The sequence below is a fragment of the Lithobates pipiens genome, unplaced genomic scaffold, assembly GCF_037356315.1.
Source record: "Lithobates pipiens isolate NorthernLeopardFrog02 unplaced genomic scaffold, aLitPip1_a1.2 Scaffold_28, whole genome shotgun sequence".
In the NCBI taxonomy this organism is placed as follows: domain Eukaryota; kingdom Metazoa; phylum Chordata; class Amphibia; order Anura; family Ranidae; genus Lithobates; species Lithobates pipiens.
This window is the reverse complement of record NW_027507789.1, coordinates 207,670,477-207,695,854: the sequence shown is the minus strand read 5'-3', so window position 1 is coordinate 207,695,854 and position 25,378 is coordinate 207,670,477. Positions and strand designations below refer to the sequence as shown.

The window sequence follows — 25,378 nt, the reverse complement described above, 5'->3', positions numbered from 1 at the left end:
CTATTAATGACCCTGGCTGTGAAGGGGTAAAACATCAGGGGTGATCAAAAGGTTAAAGCGTTTGTTAATCCCAAAAGAATAAAAATAAAGATCCTGTTCCCTTAACCACCTCAGTCCCGGAAGATTTGGGCTGCTGAATGTCCGGGGCCTGTATAATAGTAATAATAATAATAACCCTATTTAACCACTTCAGCCCCAGAAGGTTTTACCAGAGCATTTTTTACGATACGGCACTGCATCGCTTTAACTGACAATTGTGCGGTCATGCGACACTGTACCCAAACAAATTTTTTTTTTGCCACAAATAGAGCTTTCTTTCGGTGGTATTTGATTACCTCTGCGGTTTTTATTTTTTGCGCTATAAACAAAAAAAGAGCTACAATTTTGGAAAAAAACACAATATTTTGTACTTTTTGCAATAATAAATATCGCTATTTTAAAAAAAACAAAAAACAAATTTCTTTCTTCTCAGTTTAGGCCAATATGTATTCTTCTACATATTTTTGGTAAAAAAAAAAAAAAAGCGTATATTGATTGGTTTGCGCAAAGTTATAACGTCTACAAAATAGGGGATAGATTTATAGCATTTTTATTATAATTTTTTTTTACTAGTAATGGCAGCGATCTGCGATTTTTATAGGGACATTATGGCGGAAACATCGGACACTTGACCCATTTTTGGGACCACTGGCATTTATACAGCGATCAATGCTATAAAAAAATAAAAATAAATAAATAAAAAAAATATATAAAAATGCATTGATTACTGTAAAAATGTCACTGGCAGGGAAGGGGTTAACACTAGGGGACGATCAAGGGGTTCCCTATATGTGTTTCTAACTGTAGGGGGACTGACCTAGAGGAAGTGGTGGATCGTGGTTCCTAGCGAATAGGAATTAGCCTCACAGAACACCTTAATGGACTTAAAAAAAAAAAAAATGCATAGCACTTCACCCAGTGAAACTGCATGTGCATTCATTCTGTGGGAGTTGGCCAAAAAAAACCCCAAATGTTATTAGGCTATTTCCTGTGCAGGTCGAATGCTTTTAATGGATTTAAAATGGGAAAGTACTGCATCCGACCACTAGATGGTACTGAGTATCATAGGAATTTTGTTTAACCCCTTCATGCCGACCGTAGGCAAATATGCGGCCCCAATGGACTTGGCTTTTTTTCCGTAGGGCCACACATTTGCGTATCTCCTTTTGTGCTGGTAGCGCACCACGTGGCGAGTTCCCATCATAGAGACCGGGTCTCATCGAGAGCCCTGGGCTCCGTTCTAAGGATGATTGGGTCACCTGATCACTGTAATAGCCTCTGATTGGCCATCAAAGTGATCAGTCACTGTGAAGCCCGCTCCCATGTTTTCTGTCTCTGTAAATGGACGAGAGAGATACATTGTATCATTCTCTGTTCTTACAGAGATGGAAAAAAAAAAAATTAAATAAAAACATTTAAAAAATGCCTAGATCAAGGTTTGATCTAGGTCAGTGATGGCGAACCTTGGCACCCCAGATGTTTTGGAACTACATTTCCCATGATGCTCCGCTACACTACAGAGTGCATGAGCATCATGGGAAATGTAGTTCCAAAACATCTGGGGTGCCAAGGTTCGCCATCACTGATCTAGGTCATTGCCAGGTATAGTGATTTCAGGGTCAAAGGTCAAAGGTCAAGGTCACAAGTCAGGGTCAGTATTTTTTTGGACAGGATTTTTCTTTAAAATTAGTATTTGTATTGAAAAAAAACGTGGTATAATCCACCTGGATGTACAAAGTAGTGATGATATGTGCAGTTTTGCTAACACAGGTCAAAGTTGCAAAATTGTGCTTAGGCATTAAGATTTTATTTTACCCTTAGGCACGAAGGGGTTAAATTATAGAAAAAAAAAAAAAAAACGTGACCAACAAAGGAAATAGCCCAATAGTATTCATTTTTGTGCATGATTTTCACAGAATGAATTTAGTTGGACCTTTACTTGGCAAATTGCTAAGAGAATTATTTTATAATTAGTTTATGACTATTTTATAAACACGCCCCTTTTAAATGTTTCCACTAAACAAAAACGTAATAAATGCCGTCATTTAAAAGTGAAGTTCCGAGCTCAAAATATCCCTTTTAAATGACAGGAACTATTATGTATTGTACTACCGCTTCCATAAAATAAAGAGAAAAAAAAAATCGTTTTGAAAACGAAAAATATGGGTACAGATTGGAAAACTTTTACACTTTTTTTTTTTTATTCGCTTTTCTTTTATTTTTTTACGTTGTGTAAAAAGCCAGGTATAGAAACATGTAACCATTGTAGAAACTTCTGACTGTGCCATGAATACAGCTTCTCCCGCTTACATGTGAAAACAATTTATATTTCATGATAGATGCTTGTTCCTGAAAAACTGCCTTTTCAATTATTTAGGACTTGTCAGCACCTCCGCAGCCTGAGAGATGACAAGAGCAATTATTCCTAACTGCTTGTACACATTCCAGGTATCTGTACAGTCAGAGGTCTGAACGGGAAAAAAAAAAAAACTTAAAAGAAACACTACAATCAAAGCTAAAAAAGCATGCAGATGGAGGGAAGGTAAAGGAACATGTGACAAGAAGCTGCAGAGCCACGTGGAAATGCATAGATGAGCTTTCTGAGGTGTGTTGGATATTGTGACTCCTCCCACTGACCCCTATGACGTCATACACTCACCAGACACTTTATTAGGTCCCCCTTGCTAGTACCGGGTTGGACCCCCTTTTGCCTTCATTCTTCCTGGCATAGATTCAACAAGGTGTTGGAAACATTCCTCTGTGATTTTGGTCCATAGTGACATGATGGCATCACGCAGTTGCTGAAAATTTGTCGGCTGCACATCCATCCTATGAATCTTCCTTTCCACCACATCCCAAAGGTTCTCTATTGGATGAGATGTGGTGAGTGTGGAGGCCATTGGAGGACAGGGACCTCATTGTCCAGTGGTGAGATGATTGGAGCTTTGTGACATGGGGCATTATCCTGCTGGAAGGAGCCATCAGAAGATGGGTGCACTGTAGGTATAAAGGGATGGACATGGTCAGCAACAATACTCAGGAGGGTCGTGGTGTTTAAAAGATGCTGAATTGGTACTAAGGGGCCCAAAGTGTGCCAAGAAAATATCCCCCCCCCCCACACCATTACACCACCAGCCTGATCCGGTGATACAAGGCAGGATGGATCCATGCTTTCATGTAGTTTACACCAAATTCTGACCCCACCATCTGAATGTCGCAGCTGAAATCCAGACTCATCAGACCAGACAACGCTTTTCCAATCTTCTTTTGTATGATTTTAGTGAGCCTGTGTGAATTGTAGATTCATTTTCTTGTTCTTAGCTGACAGGAGCAGCCCCCGATGTGGTGTTCTGCTCCTGTAGCCCATCTGCTTCAAAGTTCGATGTGTTGTGAGTTCAGAGATGCACACCTTGGTTGTAACGAGTGGTTGAGTCGCCTTTTTATCATCTGGGACCAGTCTGCCCATTCTCCTCTGACCTCTGACATCAACAAGGCATTTTCCTCCACACAAATGCCGCTCACTGGAGATTTTCACTTTCTTCACCACGTCTAGATGCCTAAATGTATTGAGTTGCTACCATGATGTGATTGGCTGATTAGCAATTTGTGTTACCAAGCAATTGAACAGGGGTGTACCTAGTAAAGTGGCCAGTGAATGTAGACATGCCCACCAGAAAGGCAAATACAGACCTTTACAGGGTGCTTTTGTTTTAAAGTGGAAGTTCAGCATAGAATTACTCTATGAACATTAACCAGCCATATACCACGTGCACCTTGATAAATGCACAGCCCCATGGCTTCTGGCTGTGCTCCAGCTGCCTACTGCAACTGCCTGACATTTACCAGTGACACTATGCAACCTGCGGTGTCATTCAGCCGCCTTTTGCTATCTACATCTTTGACAGTATCAGGTCATAGTGGAAGCGTTTCCCGGTCGCGCTATGCAATCACAAGACATAGATATCATGGGGTTTCTGGCAGATGGCCTACAATTTCCAGTGTCAGTTGCTGAACAACTGGAGCATGGACACAATCCAAACACGGCGCTATGCATTTATCAAGGTACATGTGTTTTATGACAGTTTAATGTTCATAGAGCAATTCTAGGGAGAACTTCCACTTTGACTTTCTTCTGTGGTGACAAGGCTGATTTATAGTAGATGTAGACCTACAATCTCATACTTATATATATAATCCCATGTTAATGTACAGTACATCCAGAAAGTATTCACAGCGCTTCACTTTTTTCACATTTTGTTATTACAGCCTTATTAAAATTCATTATTTTCCTCAAAATTCTACAAACAATACCCCATAATGACAACGTGAAAGGAGTTCGTTTGAAATCTTTGCAAATGAATTAAAATGAAAAAACAATTAAAAAATCCCATGTACATCTTCACAGCCTTTGTCATGACACTCCAAATTGATCTCAGGTATATCCCGTTTCCACAGATCATCCTTCAGATGTCTCTACAACTTGATTGGAGTCCACCTGTAGTAAATTCAATTGGTTGGACATGATTTGGAAAGGAACACAACTGTCTATAGAAGGTCTCACAGTTACCAGTGCGTGTCAGAGCACAATCCAAGCCATGAAGTCCAAGGAATTGTCTGTAGACCTCCGAGACAGGATTGTATGGAGGGACAGATCTGGGGAAGGGGACATAAAATGTTCTGCAGCATTGAAGGTCCCAATGAGCACAGTGGTCTCCATCATCCATAACTGGAAGAAGTTTGCAACCACCAGGACTCTTCCTAGAGCGGGCCGTCCGGGCAAATTGAGCGATCGGGGGAGAAGGACCTTAGTCAGGGAGGTGACCAAGAACCCGATGGTCACTCTGACAGAGCTCCAGCATTTCTCTGTGGAATGAGGAGAATTTTCCAGAAAAACAATCCTCTCTGCAGCTCTCCACCAATCAGGCCTGCAGAAGCCATTCCTCAGTAAAAGGCACATGACAGCCCGCCTGGAGTTTTCCAAAAGGCACCTGAAGGACTCAGACCATGAGAAACAAAATTCCCTGGTCTGATGAAACAAAGATTAGACTCTTTGGCCTGAATGGCAAGAGTCATTTCTGGAGGAAACCAGGCACCACTCATCACTTGTCCAATATCAACCCTACAGAGAAGCATGGTGGTGGCAGTATGATGCTGTGGGGATGTTTCTCAGCGGCAGGAACCCGGGAGACTAGTCAGGATCAAGGGAAAGATGAATGTAGCAATGTACAGAGACATCCTTGATGAAAACCTTCTCCGATGCGCTCTGGACCTCAAACTGGGGCCAAGGTTCATCTTCCAACAGGAAAACAACCCTAAGCACACAGCCAAGATAACAAAGAAGTGGCTACGGGACAACTCTGTGAATGTCCTTGAGTGGCCCAGCCAGAGCCCAGAATTGAACATCTCTGGAGAGACGTTCCCCATCCAACCTGATGGAGCTTGAGAGGTCCTGCAAAGAAGAATGGGAGAAACTGCCCAAAAATAGGTGTGCCAAGCTTGTAGCATCGTACTCAAAAAGACTTGAGGCTGTAACTGGTGCCAAAGGTGATTCAACAAAGCATTGAGCAAAGACCGTGATACAGGGGCAGACGTACAGGGGTTGCAGGAGTCGCCATTGCAGCATGGGGCCCGTGTGGGGCCCTGGTATGCCTGCATAGGAAGAACAGCAAGGCCGGCTGAGAACGAGCTACCAGATCCTCAGCTGAACTTTAAATCAGCACTGCGGGAGCTGGTCACACAGATATATGTGCATGTATGTGTGTGTGTGTACGCACACGTATGTGTATATGTATGTGTGTACACATCTGCATTTATATATGGGCGTATATATATATATATATATATGTGTGTATGTTTATATACAGTATATGTGTAAATTTTATATACACCCCTCACATTTTTGAAAAGATATGATAAAATATTTACATGCAACAACACTGAAGAAATGACACTTGTCTACAATGTAGTAGTGAGTGTACAGCTTGTATAACAGTGTAAATTTGCTGTCCCCTCAAAATAACTCAACACACAGTCATTAATGCTGGCAACAAAGGTGAGTACACCCCTAAGTGAAAATGTCCAAATTGGGCCCAAAGTGTCAATATTTTGTGTGGACACCATTATTTTCCAGCACTGCCTTAAGAGCTTGGCCAGTCCATCACCTTTACCCTCAGCTCCTTAGCAAAGCAGTGGTCGTCTTGGAGGTGTGTTTGTTATGTTGGAATACTGCCCTGTAGCCCAGTCTCTGAAGGGAGGGGATCATGCTCTGCTTCAGTATGTCACAGTACATGTTGGCATTCATGGTTCCCTCAATGAATTGTAGCTCCCCACACACGCTTGATACAATCTGAACCAAATACGTTTATCTCAGTCTCATCAGACCAAAGGACATGGTTCCAGTAATCCATGCCCTTAGTCTGCTTGTCTTCAGCAAACTGTTTGCAGGCTTTCTTGTGCATCTTTAGAAGAGGCTTCCTTCTGGGACGACAGCCACACAGACCGATTTGATGCAGTGTGTGGAGTATGGTCTGAACACTGACAGGCTGACCCCCCACCCCTTCAACCTCTGCAGCAATGCTGGCAGCACTCATACGTCTATTTCCTAAAGACAACCTCGGTATATAATGCTGAGTAGGTGCACTCAACTTCTTTGATCAACCATGGGCGTGGCCCGTTCTGAGTGGAACCTGTCCTGTTAAACCTCTGTATGGTCTTGGCCAGTTTCATGGTCTTGGCAATCTTCTTATAGCCTAGGCCATCTTTATGTAGAGCAACAATTCTTTTTTTCAGATTCTCAGAGAGTTCTTTGCCATGAGGTGCCATGTTAAACTTCCAGTGAATGTTTGTGTGTTTGTGTGTTTGTGTGTTTGTGTGTGTGTGTACATTTTATTTATGCACTTAATCCTGACCCCCTATATGTGTACAATCAAAACAGATTTTTGGGGAAAATTACCTTTATTTTAATACAAAGTGCTTTAGCAAAACTACTATATTTTTTAATTCAATTTACCTCCTCTGTGCAGTGCATTTGCACAAAGCAGCCCGGATCCTCCTTCTCTTAGGTGCCTCTTCTGTGATCCTGGCCCCTCCCTCCTGTTCAGTGCCCCCACATCAAGCAGCTTGCTTCGGGGCATCCTAGCTGAGTCACATCTCCCTGTGTCCATTCAGAAACGGAGCCCCGTCCCCTCTCTCCCTTGATTGGCTAGCTGACTTTGATTGACAGCAGTGGGAGCCAATGGTGCCGCTGCTGTATCTCAGCCAATCAGGAAGGAGAATCTGGATGCCTGAGACACTCGTGCCCAAAGACAGGCAGGGTTCTCATAACAGAAGAGACCCTAGAGGTCTCTTGTGTCAAATGTCTGTCAGCGGCTAATGTGATCTGAGCCGCATATGCGTAGTTTGGGCCGCATTTACAGTTGGCTCTGAGTGCTGTGATAAAGTGACTCCTGTGCACATGAGTGACGTCACCGCAGCTCGGCCATTCAAGAGGAAGGAAGGGAGACTGGGTTAACATGGAAGCACAGGGGACCAGGGGGTGCTGTGACAGCCCTTCTAAAATAGATCTCTTAGTTCTATGGGCTGTCCACAGCACACATAAAATTATTCTCTAGCACCAAAGCTCAACTGAGTCGATCTTCTTTCTATCCTGTTTCCGTAGTCTCCAGCTTTCACAACCATAATTGACAACCGAGAAAATCAGAGCATACACAAGTCTAATCTTTGTTTTTGGTGTCATTTCTTTGCATTTGAAAACTTTGTTGAGAGTCTTCATTGTATTGCCAATTCTGTGCAATTCTGCACTTCACACCTTCTGTGTTAAGCTCCCCCCCACCAAACACTTACCCGAGCCTGATGTTCATCCAGCGCTGTGCCTGACAGCAGCAGCTGTTGGCTCCTGACAGTCAAATTCTGTGAGCAGGGAGTGGTGCAGACCTGCACTGTGTGTGTCAATGGACACACAGAGCCTGGCTCAGGTTTAAGACTGCAAGAGTGCCCCCATAGCAAGTGACTTACTATGGGAGCAATCGGAAGGGGTGGGAGGAGCCAGGAGTGCTGGTGTGGGGACCTTTAAAAAAAGAGGAGGATCGGGGCTGCTCTGTGCAAAACCATTAATGGAGCAGGTAAGTATAACATGTTAGTTTAAAAAATAAAAATAAATTGGGGGTGTGTCCACACTATATAAAGCTATTCTTCAATCCTACGGTCAAGCTGGCATGGGAAAGAGACATATCTCCTGAGGTGGAGGATTGGCACAAATGGAGAGCACAGGTACACAAAGGTATATTTTAAACGTGGCTCTGATTGAGGCTAGCTACAAAGTGCAAGCTAGATGGTATCTAGTACCGAAACACTTCTCGAAAATGTTTCCAGGCGTGTCGGCCTCCTGCTTCAGGGGATGTGGCCAGATAGATTTGCTTTTACACAAATAATGGACTTGTCCTAAAGTGCGGCACTTTTGGATGAGAATGCATGCTTTCATTTTTTCCGTTACGTCAGTCAATATTATCAAGGATGCAAGTATTGCCCCGCTGAATAAACCACTTGACAACACACAGACCTTAAAATATTTAATGTTCCTGGCAGCCTAAATTGCCATTGCGACCACCTGCAAAAACCCAGTTATAGTCATAGCCCTAATGAAACGTACACTCACGTGGGTAATGCAAAATGAAAAAAAATGGTTAGTGTCTTGCAAGACAAACAATGCCTCTTCGACAAAATATGGTCTCCTTGTGTAGACTCCAGGAATGGCTGGTAGTAGATCCCCAGGCGCACTCACCTTCTTTTCTTCTCTACTTATCCCTCTCTTTTTCTCCTTTTCTCGAATCTTCCTCGTTTTACCCCTTTCCCTACATGTTTTTCACAAACGACCAGTAGTTGGAGTTACATTCCCCATAAATGTTGTGTTTTGGTAATGGAGAAAGTAACTGAAGCTTACAACATAAGATAAATGTCTCATAGTTTGAAGACTATCTTATAAAGGTTTTGAGATATTGTTGTTCAAGGCTTTAACCACTTTCAGACCGGACCAATTTGCTGGTCAAAGACCAGACCACTTTTTGCGATTCGGCACTGCGTCGCTTTAACTGACAATTGCGCGGTCGTGCAACGTGGCTCCCAAACAAAATTGACGTCCTTTTTTTCCCACAAATAGAGCTTTCTTTTGGTGGTATTTGATCACCCCTGTGGTTTTTATTTTTTGTGCTATAAACAAAAATAGAGCGACAATTTTGAAAAAAACACATTATTTTTTACTTTTTGTTATAATATCCCCCAAAAATATATAAAAAAACATTTTTTTCCCTCAGTTTAGGCCGATACGTATTCTTCTACATATTTTTGGTAAAAAAAAAAATCGCAATAAGCGATTATTGATTGGTTTGCGCAAAAGTTATAGCGTTTACAAAATAGGGATAGTTTTATAGCATTTTTATTAATAGTTTTTTATTATTTTTTTTTACTAGTAATGGCGGCGATCAGCGATTTTTATTGTTACTGCGACATTGTGGGGGACCCATCGGACATTTTTGACACATTTTTGGGACCATTGTCATTTATACAGTAATCACTGCTATATAAATGCAGTGATTCCTGTGTAAATGACACTGGCAGTGAAGGGGTTAACCCGTGGGTGGCAGTGTAGGGGTTAAGTGTTCCTAGGGGTGTGTTACTAACTGTGGGGGGGTTGGGCTTTCATTTAGTGAACACTGATCTCTGCTCCAATCACATGGAGCAGAGATCAGCGTCACTAGTTGCTAGGCAGAATGGAGAAATGTTGTTTACAATGGCACTTCTCCATTCGGCCGCTCCGTGAGACGATCGGGGGATGCCCGCGGCGATCGAGTCCGCGGGTCCCGCGACCGGACTCACGGGGGTCCCGACCAGCCGATGGCAGGGCGGAAAATTTAAAGGGACGTACATGTACGCCCATTTGCCTGCCCGTGCCATTCTGTCGACGTACATCGTTGTGCACTGGTCGGCAAGTGGTTAAAGGGGTTGTAAACCCTCGAGGTTTTTCACCTTTAAGGGTCACTAAAGGATTTTTTTTTTTTAAATAACAAACGTTATAATTACCTCCACTGTGCAGATCGTTTTGCACAGAGTGGCCCCGAACCTGGTCTTCTGGGGTCCCTCAGCGGCTGTCACGGCTCCCTCCCGCAAGGACTCCACAACTGCATGCAAGCTCCCTCGCATGATGTGGAGTGCTTGCGGGCGCGCTCCCGTGATACAGCTGGTGCCGTAGCCGCTCACTGTATCACTCGGCCCCGCCCCCCAGCACACTGCTTTCAATCCATCCACTCTAGCCAATCAATCGCTAGGGTGAGCGGCGAAGAGGACGTCGGGGGCGAGCCGGCACTGTCAGATGTTTTTTCACCTTAATGCATAGAATGCATTAAGGTGAAAACATTTTTACCTTTACAACCCCTTTAATGCATTAAGGTAAAAAAACCTCCTGTGATGCAGCTGCCTCCCAGAGCCCCCTTTTTACTTACCTGAACAAAGTCTTTCCAGCGATGGAGACAAGCCCACCAGCTCCAGCCGGTGTCTCAGGTCCTGATTGGATAGACTGATAGCAGCGCAGCCATTGGTTCCCGCTGCTGTCAATCAAATCCAATGATGCGGGAGCTGGGGGGTGGGGCCGAGTCCTGCTGTCTGTGTCAATAGACACAGCAGCAGGACACAGGAGCATGCTCCCACAAGTGCCCTGAGGGAGATCGGCTCTCCAACAGGGGAACTTGAGAAGAGGAGGAGACAGGACCACCACTGAGGCACCCCAGAAGAAGAGGATCACTGAGGGGCCACTCTGTGCAAAGCCAACTGCACAGAGGAGGCAAGTAGGACTTTTTTTTTTTTTTTTTTTAAACCGAACCTTTAGATATCCCTTGAGGCTTATGGGAGTATCATGGATGGACCTGTAGAAGGACCTTTTTCCACCTACGGGAGCCTTGAAGGGTTTCTTCTGTGTATCCACCTCTTTAGACCCCTTTCACACTGAGGCGGTGCGGGCTTTTTCCTATTGTGGCAATGGCATTGTCAGCAATGGCAGTGTTCAGATCAGTGCGACACCGACTTTGCGGCGCTGCACTGATTTGCAAAAGTAGTTCCTGCACTATATATGACGATTTTGGGAGCGACTTGTATAGATATCTGTGCAACTTGTCTTCCAAGTCGCACTGACATGCGGATTTGACAAGCACGATATAAAAGCAGTAGTCAATGTGCACGAGGGCTTATTCCGATCAGTGCGTAGCTGTTCCTGTTCAACAGAAGTTGATTTAGCAGCTGTGGCTAATCGCTGGATGATGCTGTTGGAATACAGTGTCCCAGTGGGGGGGGGGGGGGGGGGGGGGGGATTACCCCATCCCCCTCACTTATGTGAAAAAAGGAATCTTTTTTATCCCTGTTGAGCCTACTGGCTGAAAAAAACGACTCACCTATGGCCAGCTTTAAGGCTGCGAGAAGTACTGTGAGTTGGCGTGATGAAGCAATAAAGATGGATGAGAGGAGAGGAACAGACATCATTTATGAAGCAGGCATGTACTCGGAATGCATTTTCCTTGACTCCCTGATTACTTTTACCACAATATTAGAACAACCCCCTCTTCTTGTAAAGATCCTTTAGATGTATTGACAGAATATACATAAATAAATAAAATAACAGTAGGTAAAAATCATAGCTTATGATATGGACAGCCTGGGTTTGGAGAAAGGAATGGGGGGGGTCAACGCGGCAACATTCCTGGCCCCGTCTCAGTGATATTTTAGGTGCGAGTGACATCACAAAGATAAAGGGGAGGCGGGGCTTCCTATTTTGGCTTACTAAAAATAGCTGCAGTGGGGATCTGAAAAGGAAACATTGGGGACATTCCAGATGCTTTAGAAGCAAATTGACTGCAATCCTGAATGCATTAACCCTGAACTCTCTGCTAGAGGTCTGGTCCGAGCATGTAAGGGATCGTCTATACAGAAAGTCAAATACAGGAACCATACAGGGGCTTCTGAGTTGTTTTTGCATTTACATTGGGAGTTGCTTGAGAAAAAAAAAATAAAATAAAAAAACACTCAGGTGCAAATACCTAAGGAGTTATGTCAACAGAAGAATTCCAGGTATGGTATATTTTTACATAGTTACATTGGTCCAGCTTGTACCAATGTGACTACTATATACGGTACTAGGGTTACACTGATACCGGATTTTTAATCGACAAGTACCAATACTTTCCGTCAAGTACTCCGATACTGAGTACCAATACCTTTGCGCTGCGATTTGAGCCCACACAAAATGAAATCGCACTGCAAAGAATCGCATTCAGTTTTCTGCACGGCTCCTGTGTGAACCCAGGCTGAAATCACTATGACAAGCCCTAGTCCACACAGGAGCGTTGCGGGAAACCGCATGTGATTTGGACAGGAATCACGCCGCATTCCTGTTCAATTCGCATTCAATTCTTTGCAGTGGGACTTGAGCACGAGTACTCGTGAAAATATATACCAGAGGAGTAATTAGAACCTTCAGGGCCCCGGAGCAAGAAATCAAGAAGGGTTCCCCCTGGCTCCCAACCTGGCCCTTCCCACCGATCCCGGGGCCCTTTACTCCCATCCCTTTATTACAGTCCAGCAGCGTGCCACCTTCCTGCCGTCTTGGAGTCCCCCCATGGTGGCGGAACACCAGAGCCCAGTCCCAAGCACGACCCTGGTATTTCCGCCACTAGCGTCAGTAGTTTTTTAAATTTTGTTTTATTTCTTTTTTTTTTTACCATTTTTTACCATTTAATTAACTATTATTTTTTATCAGTATTGCCTCAGTTTAAAGTATATTGTAGGGTAAGGGTGGGTACCATCATCCATATATAATAGAAATGGGTGCATGGGGTCACCACAGAAGTGCCCCTGCAAAGCGAGAAGAGGGTTTCGACTATCTCAGTGCCTCAAGTAAATAGACAAAAGTTTTAGTTTAACTTTGTATATTTATGTAAATCCGCTGTAATAAGGCTAGCAGGGCGGTCAGTTAAATTTACAACCAGACCATCCCCTACCCTATATTTATCCAATGTTATTAAATCTGTATGCACTGAGGCATGCGACAGCTTGAGGTTTAGCTCCCCCAGCAGCAGACACGCGCCTCTCCAGGAAATGAAGGAGCTCTGTATAAGAGCTATGACTTATTCCCACCAGGCTAATGGTCGCCATCCCTGTCCATTATATGGTTACTGCGCATGCGCCAACTGCGCATGCGCAGTGAGGGGAGTCGGCCCTGGCGACGTCATCCGCCGGCTAATGATCATCAGTTGGGTTGGAGATACAAAAGGACGCCGGGAGCAGCCACCAGCAGGGAGGCCAATCCCCGGGAATACACAGCAATAGGAGACATGCAGTGAGCCATTGGACATTTTGGAGAACGGCAGTTGTTTGTACATATATCCGCATCAGGCCAGCCGTATATCGTTTGCCAGTTTTGGCATTGGGGATGGATATGTTGTCACGGTTGTATACGGCTCCATAGATATGACATAATAAACTCCACCCATTTATTTCTTCACTTACTGACTCAACTATTTTGCTTATAATTATCCATGAGGTGGAATCATTTCTTGGTGTATCTATTGTACCACCAGATCTTTGCTTAAAGAAACAACTCACTGCCAATAGACCGTTTAAGAATAATACTCCTTTATTTCCTAATCCCAGGGGGTTTACACTGGATTTGCTGACCCAAAAGGTCGGTAATCTAATATATTCATTTTGTAACCATTTCAGCTTTATGAATGTTCTACCTTAAGACAGTTGCCTATTCTACAATATCTAAACTACACTTTTCAGCCCATTTTTATTCTTTTTCTCTTAATTCTCCAATCTTTTTTTGACCCCGCCCCCCCCTTTTCCCCATCCTTTTATTCTCTATCCTGGTTCTTTTCACCTTCCCCGCCTACTTTCCCTCCCCTCTTCCCCCCCCCCTTTCCTTTCTCCTTTTTCTTCCCCCCTTCCCCTCTTTCCTCTCTTTTATTCTTTGTATCCAATTTATCTGGCTGTATCACACATACTTATAGACGAACATTAAAAGCCAGACTATATCATCTAAACTATATAACATTTAACATCTAGTGGTCCTAGATGCCTCCTGTGTCCGCCGTGGGGGACATTTGCCTTCGGGTGCCTCTACATATGCTGCCGCTTTGCCTTTGGTGAAATATCAGGGGTCTAAACAGACCCCTGATGTCTCACTTTTGAGACAAAGGGACTGAGGACAGATTCATCAGTCCCTTTCTCTGCATCCTCAGCTGCACAGAATGAATGGACAGGAATAGCTCTGTACAGAGCTTCCTGTACATTCATAAACGGAAGCACAGTTTTCTATGCCCCGGCTATGAATGAATTAAAAAAAACAAAATAAAAACAGAGTCCGTAATCGGTACCGATCACTGTCTCTATTCATTAAAACAAGGAAGGGATCGGTAAATGACACATTTACCATCCCCTTCCCCGAAGCAGCCGGCAGGAGGTGGGAGGGGAAAACCCGACAGCACTGCGGGGGCAGGGGGCAAGGGTGGACACAAGAGTCCCGAGGCAGAAGGACGGGCATAGGAAGATGGCGGGAGCAGCATGTGGAGGAGCCAATGCCCTCCATTTCCCTCCTGCAGCCATTGAATGTCTGCGAGAGGAGAGTTCAGGGGCTGCATGGAGGGACTGGTTCCTCTTCATGCCGCTGTCCTCCTATCCAGGCGACTCCTGCACGTACATCCCTGCTATATACCATATCTGGCTGATCCCCCTGGAAGCTGGAAATCACTGATGTATCCACCACAACTTCAGTGATTTCCACTTGTATCTGGGGCCTGTGCTGTGCAGCTGGACTGATACATTGTGAACACAGGAGGTTGGCCACTCAGCACAGGCGCCATTATTCAGAGAAGGTTTTGTATTCTCTAAAATGAATGCAAAGCGTTCTCTGATTGGACAAGGTAAAAAGGTGATGTCACGCTGTCCACCTTGTCCAATCAGAGGACACTTTGCATTCATTTAGAAAATGCCAATCCTTCTCAGAATGGCGCCTGTGCTGAGCAGCCAACCGCCTCTGTTCAAAAGCCTTTAGTACAACTTTAAGGGCTCGTTTTAATTTGTTTCAAAATGTGGCATTGGACACACTTTTTTTTTTTAAAGCATTCTGAATGCCAATCAAAGCCCCTGTCACTAAATAAAATGGTGAGCTTCTAGTAACTTTAATTTTGGATCACCGTGAAAAAATAAAATCCACCACCTGAAGTCTCACAAGATGGCTGCTCATCCAAACATATGGACCCTTAAAAATGTAAATTCAAACATGTGTGTTCTATTTATTCTGTAGGCATCAGATCCAGTAAAGTCCACCACCATAACATATGCTAGCCACTCACCTCAAATCATGAATCATGGACTCTTAAAATGAAGGGTCAAATGCACTTATGTTCCCCTTGACAAGCCAGGATCAGCTGAGGGTGACAGGCTCAATGGAAGGACTCCTCCCTTCACCGGAATTTACAGCGATGCAACTCATAAAAAACACACATACAGTGCATTTGGAAAATATTCACAGAGCTTCACTTTTTCCACATTTTGTTATGTTACAGCCTTATTCCAAAATTGATTAAATTCATTATTTTCCTCAAAATTCTACAAGCCATACCCCATAATAACAACATGAAAGACGTTTGTTTAAAATATCTGCAAATTTATCACGGCCTTTGCACAATACTTTGTTGAAGCACCTTTGGTACCAATTACAGCCTCAAGTCTCTGAGTATGATGAGCTTGGCACACCTATTTTTGGGCAGTTTCTCCCATTAGTCTTTGAAGGACCTCTCAAGCTCCATCAGTTGGATGGGGAACATCAGTGAACTGCCATTTTCAGATCTCTCCAGAGATGTTAAATTCTGGGCTCTGGCTGGGCCACTCAAGGACATTCACAGAGTTGTCCCGTAGCCACTTCTTTGTTATCTTGGCTGTGTGCTTAGGGTTGTTGTCCTGTTGGAAGATGAACGTTTTCCCCATTCTGAGGTCCAGTGTGCACCGTACAGGTTTTCATCAAGGATGTCTCTGTACATTGCCACATTCATCTTTCCCTTGATCCTGACTAGTCTCCCAGTTCCTACCACTGAGAAACATCCCACAGCATCATACTGCCACCACCATGCTTCTCTGTAGGGATGGTAAAGGCCAGGTGATGAGCGGTGCCTGGTTTCCTCCAGAAATGACTCTTGCCATTCAGACCAAAGAGTTTAATGTTTGTTTCATCAGACCAGAGAATTTTGTTTCTCATTGTCTGACAGTCCTTCAGGTGCCTTTTGGAAAACTCCAGACAGGCTGTCATGTGCCTCTTACTGAGGAGTGGCTTCTGTCTGGCCACTTTACCATACAGGCCTGATTGGTGGAGTGCTGCAGAGATGGTTGTTCTTCTGTGAGGGTCTCCTCTCTCCACTTAGAAACACTGGAGATCTGTCAGAGTGACCATCAGCTCCTTGATAACCTCTCTGACTAAGGCCTTTCTCCCCCGATCGCTCAGTTTGGTGGACAGCCTGCTCTAGGAAGAGTGCTGGTGGTTCCAAACTTCTTCCATTTACGGATGATGGAGGCCACTGTGCTCATTGGGATCTTCAATGCTGCAGAAATTTTTCCGTACCCTTCCCCAGATCTATGCCTCCATACAATCCTGTCTCGGAGACAATTCCTTGGACTTCATGGCTTGGTTTGTGCTCTGACATGCACTGTTAACTGTGGGACCTTATATAGAGGCGATTCAGTTCACATTGTGCGCTATACAAGTATTTCATTCATTCATTCATAGACAGGTGTGTGCATTTCCAAATCATGTCCAATCAACTGAATTTACCACAGGTGGACTCCAAGTTGTAGAAACATCTCAAGGATGATCAGTGGAAACAGGATGCACCTGAGCTCAGTTTTGAGTGTAATGGTAAAGGCTGTGAATACTTATGTACATGGTTTTTTTTTCATTTTTTATTTTTAATAAATTTGCAAAGATTTCAAACAAACTTCTTTTATGCTCTCATTATGGTGTATTGTTTGTAGAATTTTAAGGAAAAGAATGAATTGAATCCATTTTGGAATAAGGCTGTAACATAACAAAATGTGGAAAAAGTGAAGCGCTGTGAATACTTTCCGGATTCACTGTATACCAAATAGTGCTCTCTGACTGTAGAATCCAATTTTTTTATTTAAAAATGTATATGTAAGACTCACAAAGCATGTAGACAATGTTCAGTCACAGAGCGGGGTAAACCCGCAGTTCTCACTGTATAGTGCTCCTGCCGCCGCCGGCATCCACACTGCCCTGATATAGAGAGAAAACTGCTCCAGGCACTTCTCAAGCTAACAGCAAGCTCTGCACTGTGTTACAGCCAACAGCAACTGCAGCTTTTGAGAAGCTTTTATTCAGAGTTATCTTTGCTTTGTCTTGTTTTGGAGTTATTGCAGGTATGACATCACAGCAGTGGGAAACAGTGGAGCGGAAAGACATCATCAGCATTCACTTCCGGATCATGTGTATATATTCTGAAAGTGTCTGGTGCAGACATCACATCTGGTGTGCAACATGGAGCAGCAGGAAGGTGAGCGGGGCCTGGACTGGAGCGGAGCAACATAGCAGGACTCGAGTGGGGACCAGAGAGAGAGGAGGATCAGAAAACCAAAGAATCAGCAGAGCTGTGGGCTAAGGGGATCAACATAGCTGGGGGTTACGACCGAGTGGAGGATCATCAGAGCTGAGGGTCACCACTGAGCGTGGGATCTGCAGAGCTGGGGGGTCACTACTGAGCAAGGAATCAGCAGAGCTGGGAGTTTCTACTAAGTGGGGGATCTGCTGAGCTGGGGATTACTGATGAGTGGGGGGGATCAGCGGAGCTGGGAATTACTACAGAATGGGGGATCAGCAGAGCTGGGGATTATTACTTAGTGAGAGGATCAGCAGAGCTGGGAGTTACTACTGAGCAGAGGATCAGCAGAGCTGGGAGATACTACTGAGCAGGGGATCTGCAGAGCGGGGGTTACTACTGAGGAGAGGATCTGTAGAGCTGGGGGTTACTACCGACGAGGGATCAGCAGAGCTGGGAGTTACTACTTAGTAGGGGATCAGCAGAGCTGGGAGTTACTACTGAGCAGGGGATCGGCTGAACAAGGGTGCTAATAGGTTGGGGATCTGCTAAATGAGGTTACTAATAAGCTGGGGATCTGCTGAAGCGGGCATCAATAAGCTAGGGATCTGCTAAACAGCGGTATTAATGAGCTGGGCATCTGCTGAACGGCGGTATTAATGAGCTGGGCATCTGCTGAACGGCGGTAATAATGAGTTGGCCATCTGCTGAACGGGGGTATTAAAGTGGTTGTTAAGCCACTATATAATCTGTATACCATCCCATCTCTTATATAATGCTGAGTCCCAGTGCCATATAAAAATAAAATGCAGATGTCTACCAGCATCTCCCAGGGCTCATGTGACTCCTCAGCTCTCTCAGTGGGAGGGGCTGAAAATCCCCCGCTGATGTCAGCTAGGAAGAGGAGCAGAGTGCTGAGGAGACGTTCTACGATAAAGTGCAAATCTCTTCTTATACAGCAATGGGGGGGGGGGGGGGGGGGTTGGCAGTGTCTGGAGCTGACAGGCAGGCAGGGAAGGGGGGGAGTGAGAGGACAGACAACAGATGACGAAGGTATGTAAACTGACCATGGTGTCAGGGCTCAGCAGCCATGATAGACCGTGGTTAGTTTACAGGAGGGAGGGCAGATCCAGCCAGGTATTTCAGGTGATACAGGGGGCCAAATTACACAGCAAAAGCACTGTGCTGTATAACATGCTTTAAAGTAGAAGTCCACCCTAAAACTAAAATCCCTGCATCTAAAGACATCGATGATCTAACACTAACCTATCTAGCTCTGTGAAGAAAAAAAAAAAACGTTATATATAACTTTTTTGCAGGCGCTCCGACCTGATGCCTCACTGAGCTGTCAGCTGCGGCTTCGCTGTGTGGGCGGGTGCAGAGCCGACAACGGAAGCCCCATAGCAAGTCTATAGGTGATGTTACTCCCCATTCATTTCACAGCTGTTGTCTGCTGTGTCCTCTGCAGACCGCTGGAGACCAGATCGGATCGGCTTCAGAAAAGGTATGTATACAAATTTTTTTTCTTTACTAGGCTAGCTAGGTTAGTGTTAGAATGTGCATGTCCGTAGATCAGTGATTCTCAACCAGGGTTCCTCCAGAGGTTGTAATGGGTTCCTTCAGCATTGGGCAATTTCTGCCTCTCAGATAAGTTCCCACTGACACCATTGATCTTTTTAGCTATCTGTAAAGAGGTAACTTTTCCCAATGACTGCAAGCGTAAGGACCATTCTCCCCACTGACCATCACATTGTTGTATCAGGAGTTATAGATTTATAATTTTTAGCAGGGGTTCCCCGGGACCGAAAAACTATTTCAAGGGTTCCTCTGTGTTGAAAAGGTTAAGAAAGTCTGCCGTAGATGTAGGGGTTTTAGTTTTAGGGTGTACTTCCCCTTTAAGGGAACATGATCTATTTTTTCTTTCTGCGTTTTTTCAATTTTTTTTACTGCAATTTTCTCCTTTTATTATTCTTTTTTTTTTTTTTTTTGATGGGCAGATTTTAAAAACGCAAGATGCAAATTGCGGCAATATCGCAGTAAAAATGCACTACATGCTTTTCTGCAGCTTCTCCATTGAAGTCTATTGAACCGAAAAAAAAAGCACGGTTTTGCATTTAAGAAAAGTCCCTGACCCTTTCCAAAAATGCGAGAGGTACAAAAATGCAGTGATGTGAACGTGATTCATAGGAACCCGTGTTAAAAAAAAAAAAAAATGTCCTGCGTTTCTTAAAAAAAAAAAAAAGCAATAAGCGTAAAAAAAAAAAAAAAAAAAAAAAACACATTGGTGTGAACGGATGAAGCCAATAGAGCAGAAACATGTAGACCGTAAGTTGGAAAACGTGAACAGCAGCACCGAGAAAAGAAAATAGACCAACTTCTTCTGATGCGTAACTTTGTCCGGTATACCTCTACAAAACCAGACATAAAAGCTACGTGTCCTTTATCAAGCCGCGATTTTATGAACTGCATTTTGTGAGTTCACTGTGACCTCCTGAAACACGGCTCCTGTCATTATTTCTAAAAGCACCGAGACCTCTTGAGTGAGCACAAGTGCTGTATTTATGGTAGAATGGAATGAAAGGCCTAGTGCCTTCTCCTCCGCAATCTTGTTGCTGTGTGTTTATGTAAATAGGGAAGAAAGCAGACCCTACCTGACCTATCAAAGCTGGTTTATACCGTGTTTCCGTAATGCTGGGAAGTCCAGCATTGCCTTCATAAGGAGAAATTATATTTTCTCTCAATTATTGTTAGATAAACCTGTAAAAAGATATACGCTTGATATATCTTATCTATCTATCATATATTTATTTATTTATCAATATTTTTGATAAATAAATGTATTGCTATATGTTAATGTTTCAAATATTTCTACACATAATTTCTTATCACAAAAGTCTTTTAAAATACTTTTTATTTATAAAGTTATAGTTATAAAAGTAAGTTAGTTATTAAAAAAAATAAAAATAATAATAATAATAATAATAAAAAGGCATTCTGTGTATATGGGAACATTAAAGGGGTTTTCTCAAATTTGATTGAAGTGGAAGTGAAATACTCTTTTGCCGCGTACACCCGATCAAAATTTTGGTCGGAAAAAGCTCTGATGGTTTTCCCGACGGAATTCTGACGGGATTTCGCTCAAGCTGTCTTGCCTACACACGGTCACACCAAATTCCGACTGCCAAGAACGCGGTGACGTACAACAGGTATGACGGGACTAGAAAAAGCAAGTTCAATACCCAGTAGCCAATAGCTTCCGTCTCCTAGTTGAGTCTGAGCATGCGTGAGTTTTTGCACGTCGGAATTGCATACACACGATCGGAATTTCCGATAAATTTGAATTCAAATTTTTGCTGGCGGGAATTCGGCCAGCTAAATTCCGATGGAGCGTACACACGGTCACATTTTCTGATGAAAAGCTCTCATCGGTCTTTTGCTGGCCGAAATTCCGATAGTGTGCACGCAGCATTTAAGTATATTGTATATAGAAGGCCTCGTGCACACTGTTTAGGACATTTTTTTTTTTTACTAGTAATGGCAGCGATCTACGATTTTTAGCGGGACTGCAACATTGCAGCGGACGGATCGGACACTTTTGACACTTTTTTTGGGACCACTGACATTTACACAACAATTATCCTTTGGGAGTTACATCCTATACACACTATTAGATTTTCTGCAGATTTATGTCTTCAGATTTACCAAAACCATGTAGTGGAAGGGCCGGCCTGATTGCATACAAATTAAAACTCTTAGGCCGCGTACACACGGGCGGACTGTTCGCCCAACTTTGTCCGCTGAACAGTGTTTCAGCGGACAGTCCGCTCGTGTGTGGGCTTCAGCGGACAGTTTCAGCGGACAGTCTGACGAACAAAGTTTTTCGGAATTTCCGTAAGACTGACCGCTGAAACTTGGTTTGAGCGGACAGTCCGCCCGTGTGTAGGCTTGTTCGTCAAACTAAGTCTCGCGCATGCTCAGAAAGAATTTACACGGCGAAGGTTGCATTGCAGTGTATTGGACATCGAATTTCTCGTCCCGTTGTACGTGCCATTCACGTCATCGCGCAAGTTTTCAGCGGACTGTTTGTTCGTCGTGTGTGGTCAAGTCCGTTCATGCTAATTTTGAACGGACTGTTTGTCAAACTGTTTGACGAACAAAGTTGGGCGAACAGTCCGCCCGTGTGTACGCGGCCTTAAGGTTTGACCTCATATTATATGGTTTTGGTAAATCTGAAGACAAAAATCTGCAGAAAATCTAATAGTGTGTATGGGGTCTTAGGTCCCTTTCACACGAGCCCCGTCTGGTCAGGTCTGACTGTCAGTTTTTCAGACCTGATTGGACACTGTATTGTCCTTTATGGAGCGGCGAATGTCAGCAGAAACATGTCCACTGACACCCGCCGCCATCCGATCTGATCCTGTCCGCCAAAAACAGACAGATGGTAGTCCTATTTTCCATGCGTCTGGTAGGTCGGATTGGATGGAAACGGACAGGCGATCCATTACCATCTGATTTCCCAATAGTGGAGAGTGGGTTTTCTGAATGCCCTAAAATCGAATTCAGAAGTGGGAACCTTAACCACAAAAAACGCGGAACGCTGTTAACCGTGCCTAACCGACCATAAAACGCTCATAAACGATAGGCGCCTTTAGCACTTCAGCATTTGTTTATTTTCAATTGCCAGAAAAAAAAATTAAATTCTGGCCAATTAACCACTTACCCTCCAGAAGGTTTACCCCCCTGCCTGACCAGGTAATTTTTGTGATACGGCACTGCGTTACTAAATGACAATTGCGCAGTCGTGCGACGCTGTACCCAAATAGAATTCGTCATTCCTAGATTGTAAGCTCCCTGATTCCGCTTGTATTGAATTGTATTGTAACTGTACTGTCTGCCCTCATGTTATAAAGTGCTGCGAAAACTGTTGGCGCTATATAAATCCTGTAAAATAATAATAATAATAATGTTTTTTCTCCCCACAAATAGAGCTCTCTTTCCGTGGCATTTGATCACCTCTGTTTTTTTCTTTTTGCACTATAAACAAAAAATGTACAAATTTTGAAAAAATTTACTTTTTCTATAATAAATATCTCCCCAAAAAAATATAAAAAACAGCAACATTTCTTAGTCCGTTTAGGCCAATATGTATTTGCATTCGGTAAAAAAAAAAAAAATTGCAATAAGCGTATATTGATTGGCTTGCGCAAAAGTTTGCACATTCGGCGGGTGCCCGTCGGACATCGGGTCTGCGGTACACACCGATGGGCTCCCGTTGTGTACGATTATAGCAGAACTGGGCTGCGGGCAGGGCACGTGTGTGCCCCAGACCTGCAGGTGTCAGATCACGTACTAGGCACAGAGTAGCCGCCCCCTGCCGCAGTATATCTACAGTGGGCAGTTTGGGAGTGGTTAAAGCGGGATTCCACTGTCTTGATCGTTTTTTTTTTTTTTTTGCATACTGACAATCATTATTATAATTAAATCTAACACTTACTTTTTCGTTTTTTCCATCCAGCAGCATGCTGTTTTGTCATTAAAAAAGATTTTATAAAACCGTCTCCTGACGGTTGTCATTTTGCCTGTGGGCATGTGAAGCCCACAGGCATCCTCTTCCGGGAGAGTGCGCTGATAAAAGACCAGCATGCACCACCCGTTCGATTAGATCTCGCGCATGCGCAGTCAGCGCTATATCGAGCGCCGTTGTAGTGTCATATTTTGCTGCCTGTTGGAACGCACGGCGCGAGTGTTTGGAACGCATCGCGCATGCGCAGTACGCAATTTCTGGCGGCAACGTCACTTCCGCAGCATCCTGTGATAGGCAGCAAAATATGACACTACACCCTCGGTGATGCCCAAGGCATCCTGGGAAATGGTGACATACTTCTCCCAGGAGCCTTAGCGAGCCGGGCTGCCGAGGGAAGTGACGTTTTTAGCCCGGGCAATGGAAGAGGCAGATTTCGTGGGACCACCTAGCAACCGCAAGAAATAGGTAAGTAAAAAAATTTTTATTATCCAATTCATTTTATTAAGACCCTTTGCTGCACATACAAGTTAGGTTATATTTTTGGTGGCAACACCACTTTAAGTAAATAAAACGCACAAACTCCAAATACTGCTAAACTCGCCTAAACTGATTAACATAGTTACATAGTTAGTAAGGTTGAATAAAGACACCAGTCCATCCAGTTCAACCTGAGTGAGTGTCTACAATTGTCCTTATCCCTATACATTGCACACTCACCTTGGTCCGTACTCTCAAGGAGCCCACAATCCAAAGTCCCCATTCATATACTAGGGCCAATTTTGGACAGAAGCCAATTAACCTACTTGGATATCTTTGGAGTGTGGGAGGAAGCCGGAGTACCCGGAGGAAACCCATGCAGGCACAGGGAGATCATGCAAACTCCAGGCAGGTAGTGTCGTGGTTGGGATTCGAACCAGTGACCCTTCTTAATTAGGTGAGAGTGCTAACCACTACACCACTGTGCCGCCCCCACTATACCACTGTGCCACCGTAATAATGCAACAATGAAATAATGCAATAATGAAATAATGCAGCTTAGATGAGTTTATAAATCCTGATTTTCTCCTGTCAGCGTTTACAAGAAACCAGAGCGCAGGAGACCTGAAGGTATTCCTTCAGACAGCTGTAGGTCTGTCTTCATTCTGCTCTCACATCTTGCAGTGCAGAGCTTGTCAGTCGGGGTTGCACGCAAAGTGTTTTTCACACTTCTGTTGATCACGTCTCATCTGTCTATCACAAGCACAGATGGTACCTCATGCTATGAGGGGTGAGAACGACAGACCCGTGCACATGTTTACACCAGCAATGTCAGCAATGACAGCCCCCACATAAATATATTAGAAGAATCATTTTATGGCCAGTGCACACTAATAAAGAATTCTGACAATGAACTCCTGACCCTCCGTACAATCACAAATAATTTTGTCACTAATTCTCCCAGCAGGACTAATCTGCTAGCATTCTGAAAACATCAATAAAGCTGACAAGCAAACGTTTTTTTTAGTTCTATCAGCAGATAAAATTGGTCGGTGGGAATCCCCCGGGATACATAAAACTAATCTTACTTTCATGCACTGGAAGCGGAATCTCATCAGGCGGATACGGTTTCGGGCTTCTGCGGCCTTCAGCTGGCCCACCACCTTGGCCTGCCTCTCCTGCTCGAGGTTTGGGATCTGTTTTCGGGTCTCAGCCTGGGATCTGACGGCGTGTTCTTTCAGCCGGGTCTGGGTGACCGCTAATGAGGCTGCTACCGATTTGTTCGGCTGCTCGTACGCCAAGTATCTGGCACGTTGCATGGGGTCCATCTTTCCCTGGTTGGCACCTTTCTTCAAAGTTTTAGGCTGAACTTTATTTGACGTCGTCATTAGGAATTTTTGCAGTATCCTCAAAAAGAACCAAGACAAATCCTACAATTAAAAAAACAGAACATTAGGGTTTTCCAATTACAAAGATTATAGAGATACACCATATTGTCAAAAGTATTGGAACGCCTTAGTCCGTAGGGTTCAATATTGAGTTGGCCCACCCTTTGCAGGTATAACAGCTTCAACTCTTCTGGGAAGGCCGTCCAGAAGGTTTAGGAGTGTGTCTATGGGAATGTTTGACCATTCTTCCAGAAGCGCATTTGTGAGGTCAGGCATTGATGTTGGACGAGAAGGCCTGGCTCACT

General features: G+C 44.0%; 1 protein-coding gene across 2 annotated transcripts in view; it reads right to left on the bottom strand.

Moving 5' to 3' along the window:
- Positions 1–25,378, bottom strand: part of LKAAEAR1 (LKAAEAR motif containing 1) — a 121,921-nt gene that overhangs the window by 4,099 nt on the left and 92,444 nt on the right. For both annotated transcript variants that reach the window (XM_077460381.1, XM_077460382.1), the window contains one exon: positions 24,774–25,115. In XM_077460381.1, the coding sequence (XP_077316507.1) occupies positions 24,774–25,115 (342 nt within the window). The remainder of the gene's footprint in view (positions 1–24,773; positions 25,116–25,378) is intronic.